This window comes from Hylobates moloch, unplaced genomic scaffold (assembly GCF_009828535.3).
Source record: "Hylobates moloch isolate HMO894 unplaced genomic scaffold, HMol_V3 SCAFFOLD_12, whole genome shotgun sequence".
Taxonomy (NCBI): domain Eukaryota; kingdom Metazoa; phylum Chordata; class Mammalia; order Primates; family Hylobatidae; genus Hylobates; species Hylobates moloch.
The window spans coordinates 52,133,543-52,156,956 of NW_026652287.1; the positions used below are offsets into that span (position 1 = coordinate 52,133,543).

At 48.1% G+C, this 23,414-nt stretch overlaps 1 protein-coding gene across 13 annotated transcripts in view; it reads right to left on the reverse strand.

Moving 5' to 3' along the window:
- Positions 1-23,414, reverse strand: part of SUGP2 (SURP and G-patch domain containing 2) — a 42,546-nt gene that overhangs the window by 17,776 nt on the left and 1,356 nt on the right. For all 13 annotated transcript variants that reach the window (XR_009208802.1, XR_009208803.1, XR_009208801.1 and 10 more), the window contains exons 2-5: positions 21,836-21,967; positions 15,538-17,145; positions 9,515-9,635; positions 1,405-1,889 (exon numbers count right to left, since the gene is read on the reverse strand). Coding sequence is in view for 7 of the 13 variants with exons in the window: in XM_032170200.2 (XP_032026091.1) it covers positions 1,405-1,889; positions 9,515-9,635; positions 15,538-17,145; positions 21,836-21,956 (2,335 nt within the window). In the remaining 6 variants the exon portion in view is untranslated. The remainder of the gene's footprint in view (positions 1-1,404; positions 1,890-9,514; positions 9,636-15,537; positions 17,146-21,835; positions 21,968-23,414) is intronic.

The window sequence follows — 23,414 nt, forward strand, 5'->3', positions numbered from 1 at the left end:
ATGACTCCTGAGCTGCTGCTCCCCGTGTAAACACTACAGGGTTGTGGAGGCTGATTATAAAGATGGCGTGCATGTCCCCTCCCTGTAGCCTTGCCCTTCGCCACATGTGGACTCTGTCACCAAGAAGTGAACTCTGTGTATCCCCACCTTGAATCAGGGCTGGTCCTGGGACTCACATCAGCTATAGAATGTGGTAGAAAAGCCCATTGCCAATTCCAAGCCTGGGCCTTGGAGGACTTGAGTACTTCCACTGTCTCTCCTGAAGCCCCGACCCCAATTGCCAGGTGAACAAACATGGGCTGACTGCTGGGGGGATGACAGGCATGTGGCCCAGCCACACCATCATCTCAGCTGACAGCCTGGACAGCTGCCGCTGACCGCAGACATGTGTGGGGCTAGCTCAGCAGATGACCCAGCCACTGGCAAATTCACAATACCGGATGCCTCCTGGTTTGTTTGTTTGTTTGTTTGTTTTTTGAGACGGAGTCTTGCTCTGTCGCCCACGCTGGAGTGCAGTGGTGAGATATTGGCTCAATGCAACCTCTGCCTCCCGGGTTCAAGCGATTCTCCTGTCTCAGCCTCCCGAGTAGCTGGGACTACAGGCACGTGCCACCATGCCCAGCTAATTTTTTGTATTTTTAGTAGAGACAGGGTTTCACCATGTTGCCCAGGCTGGTTGCGAACTCCTGAGCTCAGGCGATCCGCCCGCCTTGGCCTCCCAAAGTGCTGGGATTACAAGTGTGAGCTACCACACCCAGCTGATGCCTCCTGTTTTAAGCCACAGTTTGGAATGGCTCACGACACAGCAACGCCTAAATAATGCAGCAGTTGTGGACACTTTTTTGCCTTCTCCTTCCCACTTAGTGCTTAGGAAGCACTGGCCAGAGAGCAGGCCTGTGGTACAGAGAGAAAGAAACAGCTAAGGTGACAGAAGAAACAGAAGGGGTGAAGTTAGTCGATTCAGAGGAAGCAGTGCAGGTCAGTGAATCCCAAGAACAGGAACTGTGGAGACCCTGGGGATGAGGAGGCAGAATGAGAGAACAAGGCAGCCCCGAAGACTATCAAGGGAGGCCAGGATATAGCAGGACATGGGATCCCAAGTTCAGGCAACGCACCGCCCACGGCCCCAGCAGCAGGACCCTGTCGGGGAGCACAGAGGCATGGGGCAGCACCTCATACCAGCTCCGCCCTCAGAAGAGGAGGAGGAAGCTGCAGGACTCGCACGTAGCTCTCTTGGGAAAGCAAGAGAGAAAGCGCCAACATGTACACTTGTCCTGGCCAGGTCCCTAGAGCTTTTATCCACTGCCTTGCCTAGATTGCAGGCCCCCCCAATTCTAAAGAGACCCTGGAGATAGGAGAGTAGGGACTGGGGCCCAGAGGAGGGGGACAGGAGTGAGCACCCACTGTCAGCAGATAGGCAGGGAGAAGAGGTCTGAGGTGCTTCAGAGACATCCACTCCTGCTGGCTTGGGGGATGGGCCTGAGGCTTCTAAGCTGGGGTCCTGAGAAGGTCCGGCTGGGTCTGGCGGGCAGTCCTTGGCAGCATCATTTCTGTCTGGCAGGGATGGTTTTGCCTGTGAGAGGCCTGGAGCCTGCCGGCCATGGTGTTTCAGCCTGGTGCCTGAGGATAGAAGGGTCTGGGTCCCGGTGGTCACTCTCCTCGCCTTCCAGCCTCGGAGCCCCTGAGCACGGAGGAGCCCTCGCCGCTGCCACGGAAGGAGTTTCTTCTTGAGGTTGCGGACAGCCCGGGCATACAGCATGGCCCGCACCGCACACTCTGCCGAGGTCGGCTTCTGGTCGGCTCCTCGCAAGTTCTGGCTCATCCGCTGCATTTCTGCCAACTTCAGCTTGTAATATTTATACTCCAGACTATTTTCATCAGACAAAAACCTACATAACAAAACAAGCATAACGGGACATTTATGAAAACACCACCAGGTCCCAAATTGTTCCTGCAAACACAAACCTAAATGGCCAACTCCTCATTGTCCTCTGATGTCTCAGAGGCTCTGCCTGGCTCTACTGAGGACCCAGAGCTAGGCCCAAGACAGCTGCCCTGCTAAGAGTGACCACAGGGCAATCGGGAGTTTGAACTGAGTTCCTCCTTGATTTCCATCAGCAGCAGCCATGAGGGAGCTCCCAGCTCATGATGGCCTGGAAACACAAACCAGTCACCTTGGAGCCACAGCATCCTGGCAGGCAGAATTGACACCTTTTAAATGGCCCCGCCAGGATGAGTGCTCGGCGAGCTTTTGACTGCATCAAGGAAAGTGTGATGTGAACCACAAGAGAACATTAACCAAGGAGCCTGCGCCCCAGGTGTGAAATCTTACGACCTAGTCATCATGATAAGAACAGTAAAGAGAAGGTTGAGCTACATGTACTAACACAGAAAAATATTCAGCTTGGCGTGGTGGCTCACACCTGTAGTCCCAGCACTTCGAAAGGCCGAGGCGGGAAGATCGCTTGAGCCCAGGAGTTCAAGACCAGCCTAGGCAACAAAACAAGATCCCATTTCCACAAAATAAAAAAATTAGCCAGGGTGGTGGTGCATGCCTATAGTCCCAGCTACTCTGGAGGCTAAGATGGGAGGATCACTTGAGCCCAAGAAGTTGAGAGGCTGTGGTGAGCTGTGATTGCACCACTGCACTCCAGTCTGGGCAACAGAGCAAGACCCTGTCTTTAAAAAAAAAAAAAAATCCTTCTCCTTCTAGTGTCTTTACTTTTTTCATCATTTTCCTTCTAGCTTCATGAGTTGATTACAGCTCACCGCGGCCTCGCCCTTCTGGGTTCAGGTGATCCTCCCACCTTAGCCTCCCCAGTAGCTGGGACTACAGGCGCGCACCACCACGCCTGGCTAATTTTTGTATTTTTGGTTGAGAGGACATTTCACCATGTTGCCCAGGCTGATCTCAAACTCTTGGGCTCAAGGTAGCCACACGCCTCAGCCTCCCAAAGTGCTGGGATTACAGGTGTGAGCCACTGCACCTGGCCCACTATTTCTAATAAATTCACCTGAAGTCACTCTTTCTCTTAAGTATTTTTATGACTGCATCTGGTATATAATGTTCTTCTTGCCACTTCCTTCTAAATTGCTTCTAATTTCAGTTCTGATTACCCTTCACTTATTTTGGTTGTTGCTGGTTTCCAGTTTGCTGTATTGGCATAATGTGGCCCATGTGAGTTTCCTGGGTGTGCTGTGATTTTCTCTGTAATTTCATACATAACAAACTTTTAAGATGGGCATGGTGGCTCATGCCTGTAATCCCAGCACTTTGGGAGGCGGAAGCAGATGGGTTGCTTGAGCCCAGGAGTTCAAGACCAGTCTGGGTAACATGGCGAAACCCCATCTCTTCAAAAATAAATAAATAAATAACCACCCCACAAAAAACATAACAGACTTTTGTGAATATTTGATTTCAGTTTGTGTTAAAGAAGAATATTGCTTAGTAAGTATGGCAGTATTTCAGGTGGCTTTCGGATTGTTTGATATTAAGTAACGACATATCAGTTATTAGATGAGGTTCCAGATTACCAGTGACAAGTCAACTAGAAGTGAGGTGGCTGTGTGTTGCACAGCATTGGCAGCACTGTGTGATGTGGCATGTCCCTGGCAGGAAGCTCTGTACACAAGCTCCCACTAACACTGTTAGCCAGTTGAGGTCTGTCTGGACCTGAGAAAACGACTGAGTACCGGCTCCACTGCTGCCCTGGCACTCTGTTGGGCTAACGGTGGCATCCTGCAAGATCATGCCCTAACAAGCAATAGTGCTCAATTAAGAGAATGCTGACCAACATGGGCGCTCTGGTTCTCAAGTCAAACACAGCCCCAGCAAGGCAACTCCTTATCAAGGGCAGAGCGCAGAATCAGGTCCAGGTGACCTGACTACCCCAGTCACTCATGGCTCTGATGGCTTTCCTTGTTCCTGGACGGTTCTGATGCCAAGTGCAGTCTGAGGACGTCAGTCCCAAATGTATCTCCCAAGTTCCAGTGGAACATAACATCAAGAACAGAGAACACTCAACAAGCCAGTCTGCTGGCTTCAAATCTCAGCATAGCCACTTATTACCTGGGAACCTTTCTGTGCCTCAGTTTCTCCATCTCTAAGACAGGGAAGATGATAAGCAGTAGCTACTTCATCATACAGCTGTGAGGCCTGCGTTAAATAAGCTTTTCACTATGAGGCAAGTGCTATGAAAACTGCCTAGTAGTCATTAACCACTCAACAAATATTAGCAGATTGTCTCTGTTTATGCTCATTTCCTGTGTTATAAAATCTTCCACAACCTTATTTGGATTACATCGTCTACCCATTTCAGAGAAACATTAATGTCTCCTACCATGGTTTTGGATTCATCCAATTCCTCTTATCGTGGTTTTGGACTTAAATGATTTTTTTTTTTTTTTTTTTTAAGATGGAATCTTGCTCTGTCACCCAGGCTGGAGTGCAGTGGCGCAATCTCGGATCACTGCAACCTCTGCCTCCTGGATTCAAGCGATTCTCCAGCCTCATCCTCCCGAGTAGCTGGGATTATAGGCACCCGCCACCATGCCCAGCTAATTTTTGTATTTTTTTTAGTAGAGAGGGGGTTTCACCATGTTGGCCAGGCTGGTCTTGAACTCCTGATCTCAGGTGATCTGCTCACCTAGGCCTCCCAAAGTGCTGGGATTACAAGTGTGAGCCACCGCACCCAGCTCTGGACTTAAATGATTTCTAAAGGTTGTTTATTTACATAGCTCAAAGCTATGTAGTGCAGGCACCAAGATTCACAATCTATATGTTCGTGATGACTTTCCCTTTTATCAGGAACTTCTTTTGCTTCTTTTAGTGCTGTTCTCCTTAAAGTGTTTTTTGCCTAAACAATTCTCTACATCCTTTCTTTTTGGTAGCGTTCACCTGCTATGCAATTTCCCATCACTGTGTTTTCCAATTCCTGTGTTTTTGCTTCTTTCTATAGTAGTATGGAAGTTATAGACCCTACTTCTGTTCCTTTAATGGCTAATCAACACACATACCTAAACTCTTATTTTGTATCAATATCCAGAATTACCCTTTAGCTCTATCTTCACGTCAAACAAGACAAAAGTCGGCCGGGCACGGTGGCTCACGCCTGTAATCCCAGCACTTTGGGAGGCCGAGACGGGCGGATCACGAGGTCAGGAGATCGAGACCATCTTGGCTAACACGGTGAAACCCCATTTCTACTAAAAATACAAAAAATTAGCCGGGCGTGTTGGCGGGCGCCTGTAGTCCCAGCTACTCGGGAGGCTGAGGCAGGAGAATGGCGTGAACCCAGGAAGCGGAGCTTGCAGTGAGCTGAGATCGCGCCACTGCACTCCAACCTGGGGGACACAGCAAGACTCCGTCTCAAAAAAAAAAAAAAAAAAAAGACAAAGGCCTGTACACCTATCTCCCTCCTTCCCCTTGTGTCTCACATATTTAGATCATCTGGGATTTTAGTTTCTTTTATTTCACCCCAAACATCAATTATTTAGATTTTATGTTAACTTTGGGGTGCTTGGACAATCCTGCTGAGGCTAGACCACAGGGATTCTTAGCCACTTGTTTTCCTGAGTGTGTGAACATGTAGGACCTGGTGGGCTCTCCCTGGAGAGCAAGGTCAGGGCTGGCCCACTCCCAGGGGACAATTTAGAAGCTGAGAGAAAACAAAGTATGACATATTCCTTCAGCTTTATATCCTGCACTGTTGTGATCATTTTCTAGGCTTGATGCTTTGCACTCTCTCATAGAACAGGACGGAAGCCTAGTAGAGACAGGGTTTCACCATGTTGGCCAGGCTGGTCTCAAACTCCCAACCTCAGGTCATCTGTCCCCCTCGGTCTCCCAAAGTGTTGGGATTACAGGCGTGAGCCACCGCAGCGGGCCAGGTAATTCCTTGTGAAGGAGTTTTTGGATGATAAAGTCCCTGGGACCAACTCCTAAATCTGTCCTTCTTCAGGATCTATTCTATCAGCCAACTGCTGAGATTTTTATTTCAATCTATTTTTCATTTCCAAGATCCTTAATAGGATCGTTTTCATAGCAACCAGTGTCTGTTTCATGGATACAATATACTCTTATTGCCTGAGACTATTTATTACACATACATATTTATAGACTACACCTCCTCTTTCTCATAGTAACTCTGTCTTCTAAGGTGTCAGGAGTTGGTTGAGTTTGGTTATTCTCTTTCATGATACTGGTTTACCTCAAATATCAGTTCTTAGTTTGATGCTTATTTCTGGGACTACAGGCACCCGCCACCAGGCCCGGCCAATTTTTTTTTTGTATTTTTAGTAGAGACAGGGTTTCACCATGTTCGCCAGGATGGTCTCGATCTCCTGACCTCGTGATCCACCCACCTTACAGGTGTAAGCCACCACGCCTGGCCACTTATTTCTGATTTTGTACCCTGCCCTGCCCCCAAACCAAACACACCCCTGACTCTGGCTTCCGCCTGCTGCCCCGGTTATCAGTGATCATGAGACCACTGGGCCATGTGCAGGGCTCATGGGGCAGAGGCACCAGCCCCCAGTCCTCTCAGGGCCTCCTATTCCTCCAGCCTAATCACTTTATCAACCACCTGTAAAGTGCCCCTGGGCCTTCTAAGTCTGGATGCCTTCTTACCAAGAGGGTTGGTATCTGCTTGCATCTGTCAATCTGACAATCCTTCAACATGCACACTGGTTCAGACCACAGACCCTGGATTTGAATCTCAACTCTGCCTCTTACTAGTTGTGGATCCTCAAGGCAAGAGGGCTCTTGGAGCCTCAAAGTTTCTTGTCTGTAAAATAAGCATAGCAATAGACCTGCCTCCCAACGTTGTTTATGAGGATTCAACTAGCTAGTGCTTAAATCAGTAATATGCTTATAACAGTACCAACTGCACAGAAGGCACAAGTGTTTATTAAATAAAAAGTATTCAATAAATGATGCTGGGACAATTAGGTTATTTGGGAATTTTTAACTTTTAAGTTACATGCCTACCTCATTCAATACATGAAAATAATCCAAACTCAAGAATTTTATAAAAATAAAACCACAATAAGCTCCAACCTTCCCCTTGGTAAATCATGGTGGGTAGGACCAAAGACATGGAAATGTATGTCTTTCAAGCATCTTTAGTAATTACAACAGCAAGAATAGCAAGTCCAGTATGGGTACAATCTGACTACCAAAAGGGGCACACTCAGGAGGTCAAGGCTGCAGTGGGCTGTGATAGCGCCCCTGCATTGCAGCCTGGGCAACAGAGTGAGATCCTGCCCCTAACAAAAACAGAAAACAAAAGAGGGCACAGCACACTTACAGAGTAGCAGTGAGAGGGTCAATTAGTACAGATAACCTATGGAGAGTAATCTGATGATAAACATCAATGGTCTCCATCAGGGGCAGCTCTGCCTGCCATGGGACACCAGGCAGTGTCTGGATGTATTCTGGGTTGTTAGTAGTGAGTTAGAAGGTCCTACTAACATCAAACGGATAGAGGCCACAGATGCTGCTAAACAGCCTGCAATGTCCAGGACAGCTCCAACCCTAATACAGAATGATTGAGCCTCAGTGCTGCAGCTGAGGCCGGGCGCGGTGGCTCACGCCTGTAATCCCAGCACTTTGGGAGGCTGAGGCAGGTGGATTGCATGATTTCAGGAGTTCAAGACCACCCTGGGCAACATGGTGAAACCCTGTCTCTACTAAAACACAAAAAATTAGCTGGGTGTGGTGGCGGGCACCTGTAATCCCAGTTACTTGGGAGGCTGAGGCACAAGAATTGCTTGAACCCGGGAAACAGTGAGCCAAGATCGCGCCACTGTACTCCAGCCTGGCGACAGAGTGAGATTCAGTTAAAAATAAATAAATAAAAAAAAAAAAACGTGCTGAAGCTGAGAAACTGACATAAATCAAAAGCCTCTAACATGAGCTTTAACCTAGCAGTTTCACTCCCAGATATCATAATAAATTGCCAGAAAGGTAGGCAGAAATACAATCAAAGCACTGATCATCACCATTTTTTTTTTTTTTTAAAGAAATGGTGTCTTGGCCGGGCGCGGTGGCTCACGCCTGTAATCCCAGCACTTTGGGAGGCCGAGGTGGGTGGATCACTAGGTCAGGAGATCGAGACCACGGTGAAACTCCGTCTCTACTAAAAATACAAAAAATTAGCCGGGCATAGTGGCGGGCGCCTGTAGTCCCAGCTACTCAGGCTGAGGCAGGAGAATGGCGTGAACCCGGGAGGCGGAGCTTGCAGTGAGCCGAGATTGCGCCACTGTGCTCCAGCCTGGGCGACAGAGCGAGACTCCGTCTCAAAAAAAAAAAAAAAAAAAAAAAAAAAAAGAAATGGTGTCTCAGCCCAGCGCAGTGGCTCACACCTGTAATCCCAGCACTCTGGGAGGCCAAGGCAGGTGGGTCACCTGAGGTCAGGAGTTCGAGACCAACCTGGCCAACATGGTGAAACCCCATCTCTACTAAAAATACACAGATTTGAGACCTTCCACCCTCATACCCCACAAGCATTATTTGTTCCCATTGGAGCCCTGTGGACAGAACTGGCCATTGCCTCTTTGCTGAGGTGACCTGCCTCATGTCGTGCACCTATAATCCCAGCTACTTGGGAGGCTGAGGCATGAGAATCGCTTGAACTCAGGAGATGGAGGTTGCAGTAAGCCAAGATTGCGCCACTGTACTCCAGCCTGGGTGACAGAGCGAGACTCTTTCTCTGGCTTGTTCTTTACTTTCTCTAATACGAAAGTACTATATTTAGGATGCAAACTGTAATTTTAGTAAGTTGTTCGGCCGGGCATGGTGGCTCACGCCTGTAATCCCAGCACTTTGGGAGGCTGAGGCAGGTGGATCATGAGGTCAGGAGATCGAGATCATCCTGGCTAACACTGTGAAACCCCATCTCTACTAAAAATACATAAAATTAGCCGGGCGTGGTGGCACATGCCTGTAGTCCCAGCTACTTGGGAGGCTGAGGCAGAAGAAAGGCATGAACCCGGGAGGAGGAGGTTGCAGTGAGCTGAGATTGCACCACTGCACTCCAGCCTGGGCGACAGAGCGAGACTCCATCTCAAAAAAAAAAAAAAAAAGGTGTTCTATTTACATAAAGAGGCAATTAAGGTGTTCTATTTACATAAAGAGGCAATTAAGCAAAAGACAGTTTAACAAATATTAGCAATAAGTTGCAAACAACTGCAATGATGTATTACTAATCTTACTACCCTTACTCTGTATTCTCTGCATGCACATCTCATTGCATCCTTAAAACAGCCCAGCAGGGACTTGGAGCTGTAGTCACAGGTGAGAGAAGGCCACCCACCCAGCTGGCCTACCACTGGTCTGCAGCAGAGCTGGAGCGTGCTGAACCCACATAAATCTGAGCCACCCTCATGCTCTTCTCACTAGAGAGCACCACTTGCTCAAGTATCTCACCCTCTGCTCTCAACACCATCAAAGTGACCCAAATTTTGCCATATACTCCATGAGACGGATTCACAGGGTGGACATTTAAAGACCTACCAGTAAGCAGGGTCCTCTTTGAGAAGAGTTCTCTCTTTGGGAGACAGGCTGCCTTCGATGACACGTTTCACAAGCTGGTCAATGGTGCCCACTACCCTGTGATCTGCTCGCTGGGGGACAGCTGGAACACACAGAACAGCTTTTCTGAGAAATATGCTGAATGTGGGCTCTGGGAAGACGAGGATAGTTGAGTAGTTGGGGGCTTAGCGCTGAACCCAAGCAGGCATCAACAACCGAAATCCTCATTCACAAGACACCAGCATTGAAAAGAGGAAAACCACCAATATGGAAAATCTCCTCCTAAAAAATGTAACAGTATAACCACTAGGAGAGAAACAGTCACAGCTTTCAATGACTGGACAGAGCAATTTATGTATATGTTCTAGAAAAAGAAAGATATATAGCAATTTGATATTATTTTTCACATATTAATAATTTGAGTGTTCATAATATTAAAGTGGAAAATATAAATATCTAGTATAAAATATACAAAAATGTACCTAGGTTATGGTTCTCAATATAAAGGCGGGAATAAAAATATATAAATATGGATACATAGAAAAAAGACTATAAGGAAATATGTTGTCTTTTTTTTTTTCTTTTTCCGGAGAATGGGGTCTCGCTATATTGCCCAGGCAGGTCTCGAACTCCTGGGCTCAAGCTATCCTCCCGCCTCTTGCCTCCCTGAGAGCTGGGATTACAGGCGTGAGCCACCACGCCCGGCCAGGAAATATGTTAACTGAGGTTATAAGGGGTAGAATTATCAGGAATTTCATTTTCCTTATGCTTTACCTTAAAAAAAAAAAACTTGTGTTTTGTAATCAGAAAATATATATATCAATTCACAAAAAATTTTTCTCCAATTAAAAAATAAAAAAATAAAAAGGTCAGCCAGGCACAGTGGCTCACACCTGTAATCCTAGCACTTTGGGAGGCCGAGTGGGGTGGACTGCCTGAGCTCAGGAGTTCGAGACCAGCCTGGGCAACATGGTGAAACTCCGTCTCTACTAAAATACAAAAAAAAAATTAGCCGGGCATGGCAGCATGTACCTATAGTCCCAGCTACTCGGGAGGCTGAGGCAGGAGAATTGCTTGAACCCGGGAGGCAGAGGTTGCAGTTAGCCAAGATCGTGCCACTGCACTCCAGCCAGGCGATAGAGCGAGACTCCATCTCCAAAAAAAAAAAAGGTCAATGATCCCAAATTACATGTTCACAGAAAAATATTTGCTGAACGTATAAGAAACAAACTTTGGCCAGCCACAGTGGCTCACGACTGTAATCCCAGCACTTTGGGAGGCCAAGGCAGGAGGATCATGAGGTCAGGAGATCGAGACCAGCCTGGTTAACATGGTGAAACTCCATCTCTACTAAAAAAATACAAAAAAATTAGCTGGGCATGGTGGCGGGTGACTGTAGTCCCAGCTAGTCAGGAGGCTGAGGCAGGAGAATAGTGTAAACCCGGGAGGTGGAGCTTGCAGTGAGCCGAGATTGCGCCACTGCACTCCAGCCTGAGCGTCAGAGTGAGACCCCGTCTCAAAAAAAAAAGACAAATTTTTTCTTTTTTGAGATGGGGTCTCACTCTGTTGCCCAGGCTGGAGTGCAGTGGTCCCATGACAGCTTACTGCAGCCTTGAACTCCCAGGCTCAAGCAGTTCTCAGGCCTCAGCCTCCCAAGTAGCTGGGATTACAGACATGCGCCGCCACGTCTGGCTTTTTAAAATTTTTTTGTAGAGACAAGGCTTCACCATATTGCTCAGGCTGGTCTCCAATTCTTGGGCTCAAGAGATCCACCCTCCTCTACCTCCCAAAGTGCTGGGATTATAGGCATGAGCCACCATGCCCTGCCCAAAATATTTTTTAAAGTGTGAATTTCCTCCAATATGACTTTAAATTTACAATGCTGCCAGCAACACAGAACATGTTTCTTCGAATGGTAAGATTGTTTAGCTTCCTAATAATTGGCTAGTTTTAAAAGTACAGAATGATGGCCGGGCACAGTGGCTCAGCTCATGCCGGTAATCCCAGCACTTTGGGAGGCCGAGGCGGGCAGATCACCTGGGGTCAGGAGTTCGAGATCAGCCTGACCAACATGGAGAAACCCCGTCTCTACTAAAAATACAAAATTAGCCAGGTGTGGTGGCACATGCCTGTAATGCCAGCTACTAGGGAGGCTGAGGCAGGAGAATCGCTTGAACCTGGGAGGCGGAGATTGTGGTGAGCCGAGATCATGCCATTGCACTCCAGCCTGGGCAACAAGCAAAACTCCATCTCAAAAAAAAAAAAAAAAAAAAAAAGCAAAGAATGGTCTATTTGTTCAGCCATTCAATTAAAATCATTGCTGAACTAGAACTAGCGAGGTTTTCCAGTTTGTTCTGTAAATGATTGCATAGTCCTGTGCCCGTCTGTGTCCATGTTGCAGCTTTGAGCTTATTTTAAACACTAGTGTGAGCTCCTCACACATGATGAGTCAATCCTTCAACTGCCACGTTATTCCAAGTATGTCCCCTATGAAACTGCTTTTTTTCATGGCTCTCTTTTTACAGAGCTACTAGTTTTACGTGATTTTACAAAAGATGTTGAGGTTTACAGTCAGCAATGAAATTTAGGGACCCCTGCAAATTTGGTCATCTTTAGCTAGGATGACCATGAACAAGGGTCAGAAAGTGGGTCACAGCTTTGGCCCAGCAATCCTACTCCTGAGAATGTATCCTTTCAAGGAGAATTAAAAAAAATAAAACTAACAGTAATAACCAAAGCATTCAACCAAAGATGTCATTCGAGCATTTTTTTTTTTTTTTTCTAGACTGACTTTTGCTCATCACCCAGGCTGGAGTGGAGTGGTGAGCTCTAGGCTCACTGTAACCTCCACTTCCCAAGTTCAAGCATCTCTCCTGCCTCAGCCTCCCAAGTAGCTGGGATTATAGGTGTGTGCCACCACACCAGGCTAATTTTTGATTTTTAGTAGAGACAGGTTTCGTCATGTTGGCCAGGCTGGTCTCGAACTCCTGACCTCAGGTGATCCACCTGCCTCAGCCTCCCAAAGTGTTGGGATTACAGGTGTGAACGACTGCACCCGACCCATTCCAGCACGTCTTGTTTTCTTTTTTTCTTTTTGGAGACAGTCTTGCTCTGTCGCCAGGCTGGAGAGCAGTGGCAAGATCTTGGCTCACTGCAACCTCCGCCTCCTGGATTCAAGTGATTATCCTGCCTCAGCCTTCCCAGTAGCTGGGACTACAGGCACATGCCACCATGCACGACTAATTTATTGTATTTTTAGTAGAGACGGGGTTTCACCATGTTAGCCAGGATGGTCTCGATCTCCTGACGTCGTGATCTGCCCGCCTCGGCCTCCCAAAGTGCTGGGATTACAGGCATGAGCCACTGCGACTGGCCCATTCCAGCATTTCTTTTTTTTTTTTTTTGAGACAGAGTCTCACTCTGTCACCCAGGCTGGAGTGCAGTGGCGCGATCTCGGCTCACTGCAAGCTCCGCCTCCCGGGTTCACGCCATTCTCCTGCCTCAGCCTCCGGAGTAGCTGGGACTACAGGCGCCCGCCACCGCGCCCAGCTAATTTTTTTGTATTTTTAGTAGAGATGGGGTTTCACCGTGTTAACCAGGATGGTCTCGATCTCCTGACCTCGTGATCCACCCGCCTCGGCCTCCCAAAGTGTTGGGATTACAGGCGTGAGCCACCGCGCCCGGCCAGCCGCCCATTCCAGCATTTCTAACAGGAACATAAGCAGCGGTGGGGCAGCCTTATGAGATGTGGGCCCTGCCGCCACCTATCCCACTATCCAGACAGGGAACTGAGGCTTGCACATGCCAACTACATGTGAACCCAGGTCTGTCTGGCTTCAGAAACCTCTAGAAAAGGCAGCATGAGTCCAGCATCAAGGAAAAGGTGAGGTAATTTGCATTAGGTCAATATCAGGTTGTAGCAAAGGCTGTGGAAACAAAGAAGGCTTTCTGGCAATTAGGTAGAAGAGCAGGCGGTAGCATTTTCAGTCCAGCATGCCTGCAGCTGCAGGAAAGCAGGGGGAACATCGAAGACTGTGGGAGGGTAAGTGGGTGGGTTATAACCACTTTAGGTTATGGGTGACTCTTCTTCCTTCATACAATATGCCATCACTTTGTGAGGGGTTGGGGAGTAGGGTCCCTTCAGCCCTGAGCCTACTTCTGGAAGGATCCCTCTCTGGGAGTAGGTGTGGCTACCTGTATGTGGTGGGACCTATCCAGTGTCTAGTGCCGTTGGGGCTTCATGAGGGTGGTGAAGGAGCAAAGAAAGTCAGGAACAAATGAGACTTCCCCACTGGGCTGGGGGCAATGGAAGGTGAAAACCACGTCAGTGGGAAAAGTGCTTTCTCCCTATCACAAGAGTTAAGACAGCATGGTTACCATGTATGCTCGTGACCTCTGGGATGTCTGGGCTGTGAGAGTTCATTCTTGGAGCTTAGGAGGAAGGAAGAGGGAAACCAAACAGCTCATCACTTCTATTTCTCCTCCTTGGCCTTTTCCTCTCCCCAGAAAGCCAATGATAACTGCTAATTAGCAAGTGTACTTAAGTGATTCACCAACTTTAGCCAGTCTACAAAAGTGAGTAGGGCGAAAAGGTGTATCCACTATGTGGAATGACCTGGCTGGTCCCTACACATCCCTCAATACAGCTCAAGCACGACCTCTCCAACTTTCCAGGCTGGACTGGAGCCTCTCCTGTGTTGCTTTAATTCTAGCACAGGGGTGACTGTTTTTTTGTTTTGGTTTATTGAGAGACAGGGTGATGCTAGCCCAGGCTGGAGTGCGGTGGCTATTTACAGACGCAATCATAGGTCACTGCAGCCTTGAACTCCTGGCCTCAAGCAATCCTCCCTCCTCAGCCTCCTGAGTAGCTGGGAATACAGACATGTGCTACCACCCCTGGCTCACGAGTGACTGGTCTTTGTGATTTTCTTCCCTCAGGAGCCTGGGGATTCCTCAGAGACAGTGCTCTGTGTCTTTTCTACCTTCTAGTAGTACCCTGTGGGGACATGTTGGAACAAGGGTTCCAGGCCAGGCGCAGTGACTCACACCTATAATCCCAGCACTTTGGGAGGCTGAGACGGGTAGATCACTTGAGCTCAGGAGTTCGAGACCAGTCTGGGCAACATGATTCTCTACAAAAAAAGTTATCCAGGCATGGTGGTACATGCCTATAGTCCCAGCTACTCAGGAGGCTGAGGCAGAAGGATCACTTGAGCCCAGGAGGTCGGGGCTGCAGTGAGCCATGATCATGCCACTGCACTCCAGCCTGGGTGACAGAGCATGACTCTGTCTCAAAAAAACAAAAACAAGGAAAGAAAGTCAACCCTTCTTTTTTTCAAAGGTTGAAAAGAAAAAAAAAAAAGGAACAAGGGTTCTTAACCTTGGCTGCAGAAAGGTACGAATCCCCCGGAAGATATAGGTAAAATTGTGTATGAATAGATGAGCATTTTTTCTGGCAGTGGCCACAGCTTTCTACCAAATTCCCAGAGAGGTATTTGACCTAAAAACGTCTAAAGATTTTTGTTTTTTTGAGACAGTCTTGCTCTGTCACCCAGGTTGGAGTGCAGTGGGGTGATCTCAGCTCACTGAAACCTCCGCCTCCCAGGTCCAAGTGGATTCTCCTGCCTCAGCCTCCCGAGTAGCTGGGATTTCAGGTGTGTGCCACCACACCCGGTTAGTTTTTGTATTTTTAGTAGAGATGGGGTTTCACCATGTTGGCCAGGCTGGTCTCAAGCGATCCGCCGCCTCAGCCTCCCAAAGTGCTGGGATTATAGGCATGTGCCACCACACCTGGTTGTCTAAAGACTTCTGTGGTAAACAGCAGATTCCTAATACACATTCACAGAATGAATGGCAGACATATATTGGCCAATGTGCGTTTTCTACTAAAATCCTGATTTGTTTCCAACTGGCTAAAGAACTTCTGTGTAAAAAAATCTTGAATAAAAGACATTACCAAAGAAACACGAAAACCAACAAATAGAAACTTTGGCTGTTTTCCTTACCATCACTCAGACTACCTGGAGCCTTGGCCTGAATTTCGGGTTTCGTAGGAGGAATCATTTTCTCCTCCTCTCGCGTCGGCTCTGGTTCGGCTTTCTTAACCTGGAGGGGACATCCGCTGCTGACTAGCCAGGCCTTCAGGTGGTCTATGTACTCTCGCCCAAACAAAGTGGAGTCTTCGAAGTTTGGAAATGCAGCAGGTGAGGGAGCTATATCTTGCAGGCCGACAGCTTCTAAGATTTTCTCTTGCCGGAAAGAAGAGGCCAAGGAGAATGTCTGTCCCAAAAGGGCCAAAGACTTCCGGCAGAGAGAATTGGTGGTTTCTAGGGCAAGAGCCAAGTCCAGGGGGTTACTGAGAGTCTTCATCTTGACACTCAGCTCGTAGGCATTGCAGGCCATAAGCAAAGGTGTGACACTCTTCAGAAGCCGGTCTTGAAGTCTCATTATGTACTTGTCAAAAGGCTTTATGATTTCAAAAAAGCAATTTTTGGTCTTCACAGCACCTTTGTCTAAAAGCATGTTTAAAAACTCATTATCAACTCTGGGTGTCTTCAAAGCAGAGTGCTTTAAAAATTTGATAGTAAAAAAGCAAAAATCTCTGTGCTCTGGTTTTAAGGAACATTTGAATGAGGCAAGCATTTTAGCACAGGTTTCTGTTTCAAGTTCAAAGAGAGTCTGGAAAAGTTGGGAAAATTTAATATCATCTTTTATGGTGTGGAATCCTGCCCATTTGATTATTTCTATCCCAAATCTTGAAAAAACATCAGACTTATCTATGATGTCAAAGCTCATCTTTCTTCTGGGGAGCCGAAGATTCTTCAGATCCAGCCCCAGAGGGATCTTCTGAATGGGGAACTGGATATCTTCTGTCCCTGGGTTTGTCCCCAGGGTCACATCAGGACTTGGAGTGTTTTTCTGGATTTGGTTAGTGCCCTGAGTTTTGGGAGTAATACGATTCATGGTGGGCATTTTTTTTGTGCTCACATTTCTCAATGTGACAAGTTTCCCAACACCCCCCTTAGCTGTGAGCAGGCCCTGAGTCTCCCCCTTTCCTAGGAGGGAAGCTTCCTGGTCAACGATGTTTAGAGCTCGACCTCTGGCCTGGACTTGACTGCTGCCCCTAAGCACAGAGTCAGCCTCCCCGGGATGGTCCACATCATAATCCCGACTCTCCTTCTCCAAACACTCTTTTTCAATCAGCCTGGAAGATCCAAAGTCCCCCAAAACTGCAGAGGGACCAAAACTATACTCCTGTGACCAAGAGGACTCTTGAGAAACTGGATGGCCAAAGTCTTGTTCCCAAGAACCACGGAGCGCAAATTTCCAGTCCTGAGAACGGAAATGCCCCAATTTCCGGTGGCCAATGACCTGGTCCCGAGAATCAGAGTGAGAAAATTCCAGATCCCGGCCACATTCTTTGCGAAAGTAGCTGTCATCACTGATGGAAGGGTTGCTTGATCTGAAGGAAGGCCCTGGAAATACGTCACTTCTCAGGCCTTCTCTTCCGGCATCTCGAGAGTGAGCTACAGATCCACTGAGGGAGTATCTGCCATCGCTGTGGACGTCATCATACATCTCTGCTCTGGATCTTGGGACTGCTCTTAAGAGATCTGAAATCAACCATCCAAAAAAAAAAAAAAAAAGAAGCCAAAAGATACTTTAGACCAGAGGATGCAAACAGTGCAAACAAACAGTCCACGGATCACCAGGCAGCAAAAGTGCTTTATACACCTCAGTGCTTTTTGCCAATCTGTATTTGTTGCCAACATTTAAAATGCGTGTGGTGTCACTTAAAAATCTGGATCAACTACTTACTAAAACAGAAGACGTATAAGCACCAAGCCTGAGTTTGCTCTGATGACAGTCAACCCAGGCTGGGCAGCAGCAGCCCAATGGGCAAGACACAGACTCTCTAAGTTGGCACCAACAGCCCTTGCTCATTCAGATCCCCCTACTCTCTGGCCATCTGGGTTGACAATCCCTCTTTTAGTCTGAGGAAAGGGTGTTTGGTCCCCAAATAACCTGGATATCTTTACTGCAACTGGAACACTTCTGTGTTTCTACTTCTATCTCAGAACAGACAGGTTTTACTGCAGCTACCTGCATTCACTGCCTCTTAGAAGGAAGTCTCAGCCCACAGTGCCACCATGAGGCTAGAGGAACCATAGCTAACACCACACCCACCACAGCTGACCCAAAGCTGGCTGAACCCATCCCTTGGAAAGGTCAGCCAGGCCAATCAACCCTCTCTCTGGAGCTGAAAAAACACAGACTGAGGCAAGCAGGAGGGAAGGCAGAAGCTTAACAAGATACATCAAGAGAGGCCATGATGGAAACTGAACAGTGCCCACTTCTGCCCTTCTCCATGTAGAAAAGGGGAAATGGGCCAGGCACAGTGGCTCAAATCTATAATCCCTGCACTTTGGGAGGCCGAGGTGGGAGGATCACTTGAGCCCAGGAGTTTGAGACCAGCCTGGACAACATAGCGAGACCCTATCTCTGTCAAAAATAAAAAAGGGCGGAGGGGAAGATGTACTTGCATTTGCTTAATCACACATGGAAAAACTGTAAGAAGCGAGGAAAAGAAGTGAACTACAGGCATATGAGAACAGTGGGCCTCAGGGGGAGTTTTCATGGAGTGCCTTTCTTTCTAGCTTTTCAATCAGAATCAATGACCTAGTTAAAAAAAAAAAATCAAATGAATAGGGAAGGAGAGGTGTCAGGAGGTAGTAATAGGTTAAGAGGCCACAGGAAGCCAAAGTCGTATATAAATCCTAGTTCATTTGTTCAACAAGAACAAACTGGGCACCTACTGTGCGCAAGCACTGTACTAGGTACTGAAGTTACAACAAGAAAATGAGAACTCTCCCAAACTTGTCAGTTGAGAGAGCCAGACAATAAACAGAAATATATCAGATGCAAGTAAGTACCAAGAAGACAAATCAAGCACGTGGGAACCTGAGGAGGCAATGACATTTTGAGACAGGCTAGTCAAGGAGGGTAGCTCTGACATTTTTTTTTCCTTTTTTTTTTGAGACAGAGTCTCGCTCTGTTGCCCAGGCTGGAGTGCTGGAGTGCAGGGGTGCGATCTCGGCTCACTGCAACCTCCACCTCCCGGGTTCAAGCGATCCTCCTGCCTCAGCCTCCTGAGTAGCTGGGAATACAGGCGCCACCATGCCCGGCTAACTTTTGTATTTTTAGTAGAGACGGGGTTTCACCACATTGGCCAGGCTGGTCTGGAACTCCTGACCTTGTGATCCACCCACCTCAGCCTCCCAAAGTGCTGGGATTACAGGTGTGAGCCACCGTGCCCAGCTGCATAGCTCTGACACTTTATCTAGCAGCAGTGGCCTGGTATGAGGGGCCAGACTGTACAGTTACAAAGGGAAGCCTTCCAGGCAGAGGGAGAATGAGGACAAGACCCTGAGGTGGGACCAGTAGGGGGCCAATGTAGACAGAAGGGAATAGAGGGAATGAAAGGCCAAGTGGTAGGAATGCAGCTCCCAAACTCTGCTACTGGAGCCCCAGGGACCACCTCCCCAGACATCCTTACTTAATTAAATAAGGGCATGACCTGGGCGTCGGGGTTTTTTAAAAGGCCCCCAGGTGACGCTAACATTATACAAAGTTAGGGAACCACTAATATAAGAGACACAAATGGAGAAGGAGTACCAGATCCAAGTCGGGCCCTCAGTGGTACTCTGGAGTTTACTCTGGGAGAGACAGAAGGCTAGTGAAGAGTTCTAAGCAGAGGGATGACCTCACTGGCTGTTGTGCAGGGAACACATTAAAGGAGATGAGCACAGACGTGGATGTTCCTGCAAGAAATCCACTGTGATAACCCAGGTATTGATGATTGGTATTGATGGCATGATTAGGGAGGGAACATTAGTGACACAGAGTGATGGCTGGATTCTACTCAAGAGAATTTTCTGATACCCTTTATGGAGACGAAAAGTTCAGAGTAGAGCAGAGAAACAGAGAAAGGCTAAACGATAGACTGCTTTGCAACAAAGAAATGTTCCAGAACCACCTAGCATACTGCTAGGTTTCTAGTCCTCCCCCACCCACGGCCCCCAATCTTCCTTTTTTTTTTTGAGACGGAGTCTCGTTCTGTCACCCACGCTGGAGTGCAGTGGTGCGATCTTGGCTCACTGCAACCTCCACCTCCTGGGTTCAAGCTATTCTTCTGTCTCAGCCTCCTGGGTAGCTGGGATTATAGGGGCCCGCCATATTTTTATATTTTTAGTAGAGATGGGGTTTCACCATGTTGGCCAGACTGGTCTCAAACTCCTGACCTCAGGTGATCTGCCCACCTTGGCCTCCAGAAGTGCTGGGATTACTTACATGTGTAAGCCACTGCACCCAGCCGTCTTTTTTTGAGACAGGGTCTCACTCTGTGGCCCAAGCTGGAGTATAATGGCACAAACACGGCTTACTGCAGACTCGACTTCCTGGGCACAAGCAAACTTCCTGCCTCAGCCTCCCACGTAGCCGGGGCCATAGGCGCATGCCACCATGCCCAGATAAGTTTTTTTTTTTTTTTTGAGACGGAGTCTTGCTCTGTTGCCCAGGCTGGAGTGCAGTGGCACAATCGTGGCTCACTGCAACCTCCGCCTCCCGGGTTCACACTATTCTCCCGCCTCAGCTTCCTGAGTAGCTGGGACTACAGGCGCCCGCCACCACACCCGGCTAAATTTTTGTATTTTTAGTAGAGACAGGGTTTCACCGTGTTAGCCAGGATGGTCTTGATCTCCTGACCTTGTGATCCGCCCACCTCGGCCTCCCAAAGTGCTAGGATTACAGGCTTGAGCCACTGCGCCCAGCCATTTTTTTTCTTTTTTCTTTTTTTGAGACGGAGTCTCGCTCTGTCGCCCAGGCTGGAGTGCAGTGGCGTAATCTTGGCTCACTGCAAGCTCCGCCTCCTGGGTTCACAGCATTTTCCCACCTCAGCCTCCCAAGTAGCTGGGACCACAGGTGCCCGCCACCATGCCCGGCTAATTTTTTTTTTTTGTATTTTTAGTAAAGATGGGGTTTCACCATTCACAGGATGGTCTCGATCTCCTGACCTTGTGATCCTCCCAGCACTTTGGGGGGCCGAGGCAGGCAGATCACAAGGTCAGGAGTTCAAAACCAGCCTGACCAACATAGTGAAACCCCGTCTTTACTATAAAAAATACAAAAAAATTAGCCGAGCGTGGTGGCAGGCGCCTGTAATCTCAGCTACTTGGGAGGCTGAGGCAGGAGAATCGCTTGAACCCGGGAGGCACAGGCCGCAGTGCGTCAAGATCACGTCACTGCACTCCAGCCTGGGTGACAGTACAAGACTCTGTCTCAAATTAAAAAAAAAAAAAAAAAAAAAAATTGGTAGAGCTTAAACCTGGGCAGTGGTGATGGGGATGGAGCCAGGAAATGGATCCAATAACCTGTCTTGGGGCTGGGAGCAGTGGCTCACGCCTGTAATCACAACATGCTGGAGGCAGAGGTGGGAGGATCGCTTGAGCTCAGGAGTTGCAGACCAGCCTAAACAACATAGCAAGACCCCATATCTATTAAAAAACACAAAAACCAAAACAACAACAACAACAACAAAAAACACCAAAAAACAAAACTGGGCTGGGCTCGGTGGCTCATGCCTGTAATCCCAGTATCTTGGGAGGCCGAGGCAAGTGGATCACCTGAGGTCAGGAGTTCGAGACCAGCCTGGCCAACATGGTAAAACCCCATCTCTACTACAAATGGAAAAATTAGCTGGGCATGGTGGTGCATGCCTGTAATCTCAGCTACTCAGGAGGCTGAGGCAGGAGAATCGCTTGAACCCAGGAGGCGGAGGTTGCAGTGAGCTGAGATCCCTCCATTGCCCTCCAGCCTGGGAGACAAGTGAAACTCCATCTCAAAACAAACAAACAAACAAAACTGTCTTGAGGTGGGTCGGGGAGGATATCTGGTGAGAAGCTCCAGATATCTGCATAATGATGACTGATAGATCAAAACATTATCCCCTGACCAAGTGCAGTGGCTCATGCCTATAATCCCAGCACTCTGGGAGGCAGAGATGGAAGGATGGCTTGAGCCTAGGAGTTCAAGGTTGCAGTGAGCTAAAACTGCGCCACTGCATTTCAGCCTGGGGGAGAGAGTAAGACCCTATCACAAAAACCAAACCAAACCAAAATAAAAACCATTATCTCCTCCTAAATAAGGAAAGTAAGGATCAGAGACTGGTATTATTTGCCCAGGTATTGCAATCTTCCTGCCTTGGCCGTAAGATACACCCCTACCAAAACAACAACAACACTTTACCTTGAGCTTTAAACTGAAGAGTTTCGCTTACAGCCTCACCACTGGCATCCATGTGATATCGTTTGGCTTTTTCTTGTAATACAGCATCAAAAGTCTCCTGTGTAATTCGTCTGGCTGCCATGTTATTCTGCCCTATGGTGAAAGAGAAAAAAATACACTAAGGGCAACAACTTGGGGCTGGGCGCAGTGGCTCATACCTGTAATCCTGGCACTTTGGGAGGTTGAGGTGGGCAGATCGCCTGAGCTCAGGAATTCGAGACCAGCCTAGGCAACACGGTGAAACTAAAATACAAAAAATTCAGGCTAGGTGTGGTGGCTCACACCTGTAATCCCAGGACTTTGGGAGGCTGAGGTGGGCGGATCATTTAAGGTCAGGAGTTGGAGACCAGCCTGGCCAACATGGCAAAACCCTGTCTCTACTAAAAATACAAAAACTAGCCGGGCGTGGTGGTGCGTGCCTTTAATCCCAGCTACTTGGGAGGCTGTGGCAAGAGAATTGCTTGAACCCAGGAGGCAGAGGTTGCAGCAGGCTGAGATCATGCCACTGCACTCCAGCCTGGGCAACAGAGTGAGACGCTGTCTCAAAAAAAAAAAAAAAAAATTCACCAGGCATGGTGGCACGTGCCTGTAATCTCAAATACTCATGAGGCTGAGGCATGGGAATTGCTTGAACCAGGGACACAGAGGTTGCAGTGAGCCGAGATCATGCCACTGCACTCCAAACTGGGGGACAGAGCGAGACTCTGTCTCAAAGAAAAAAAAATGTGTGCTCACAGAACCTGCTCTATTTCACCTAATCCTCGAAGTAAGGAGCCAGTAATCCATAATCCTCGCATGGTACTTCAGAGGCAAGCTAGACCCTTTTTATTTATTTATCTTTTTTTTTTTTTTTTTTTTAGTAGAGACAGGGTTTTGCCAGGTTGGCCAGGCTGGTCTCGAACTCCTGACCTCAAGCAATCTGCCCACCTTGTTTGGACTCTTTTAAGGGGGCCTCTGCTCTCACGAAGTTCACAGGTGTGTGCTGGCTGAAAAGGAGCAAGACAAAAACCTTCTCTGGGCCCATCTCCTTGGAATCCATTAAAAGCAGCTCTGTGAAAGCAGTTCTATCTGCTGGAGGAAGGTGTCAACCAACACACATAACTGAGCATAACAGAGTAGGAAGGGTGGGACCACAACCCTCGCAAATCGTGGTTAGGAAAGAAGAGATCAATCTTTTTTTTTCTTTTCTTTTTTTGAGACTCTCTCTGTTGCCCAGGCTAGAGTGCAGTGGCACGATCTCGGCGGACTGCAACCTCCGCCTCCTGGTCTCAAGCAATTCTCCTGCCTCAGCCTCCTGAGTAGCTGGGATTACAGGAGTCCGCCACCGCATCCGACTAATTTTTATATTTTAGGTAGAGATGGGGTTTCACCATGTTGGCCAGGCTGGTCTTGAATTCCTGACCTCAAGTGATTAGCCCTCTTCGGCCTCCCAAAGTGCTGGGATTCCAGGCCGTGAGCCACTGCGCCTGGCCCAGGGTTGCTCTTTTCCCATTTCACAGACTCGGCAGGGCACAGAGGCTCTGAGAACTTCCTTCCCTTC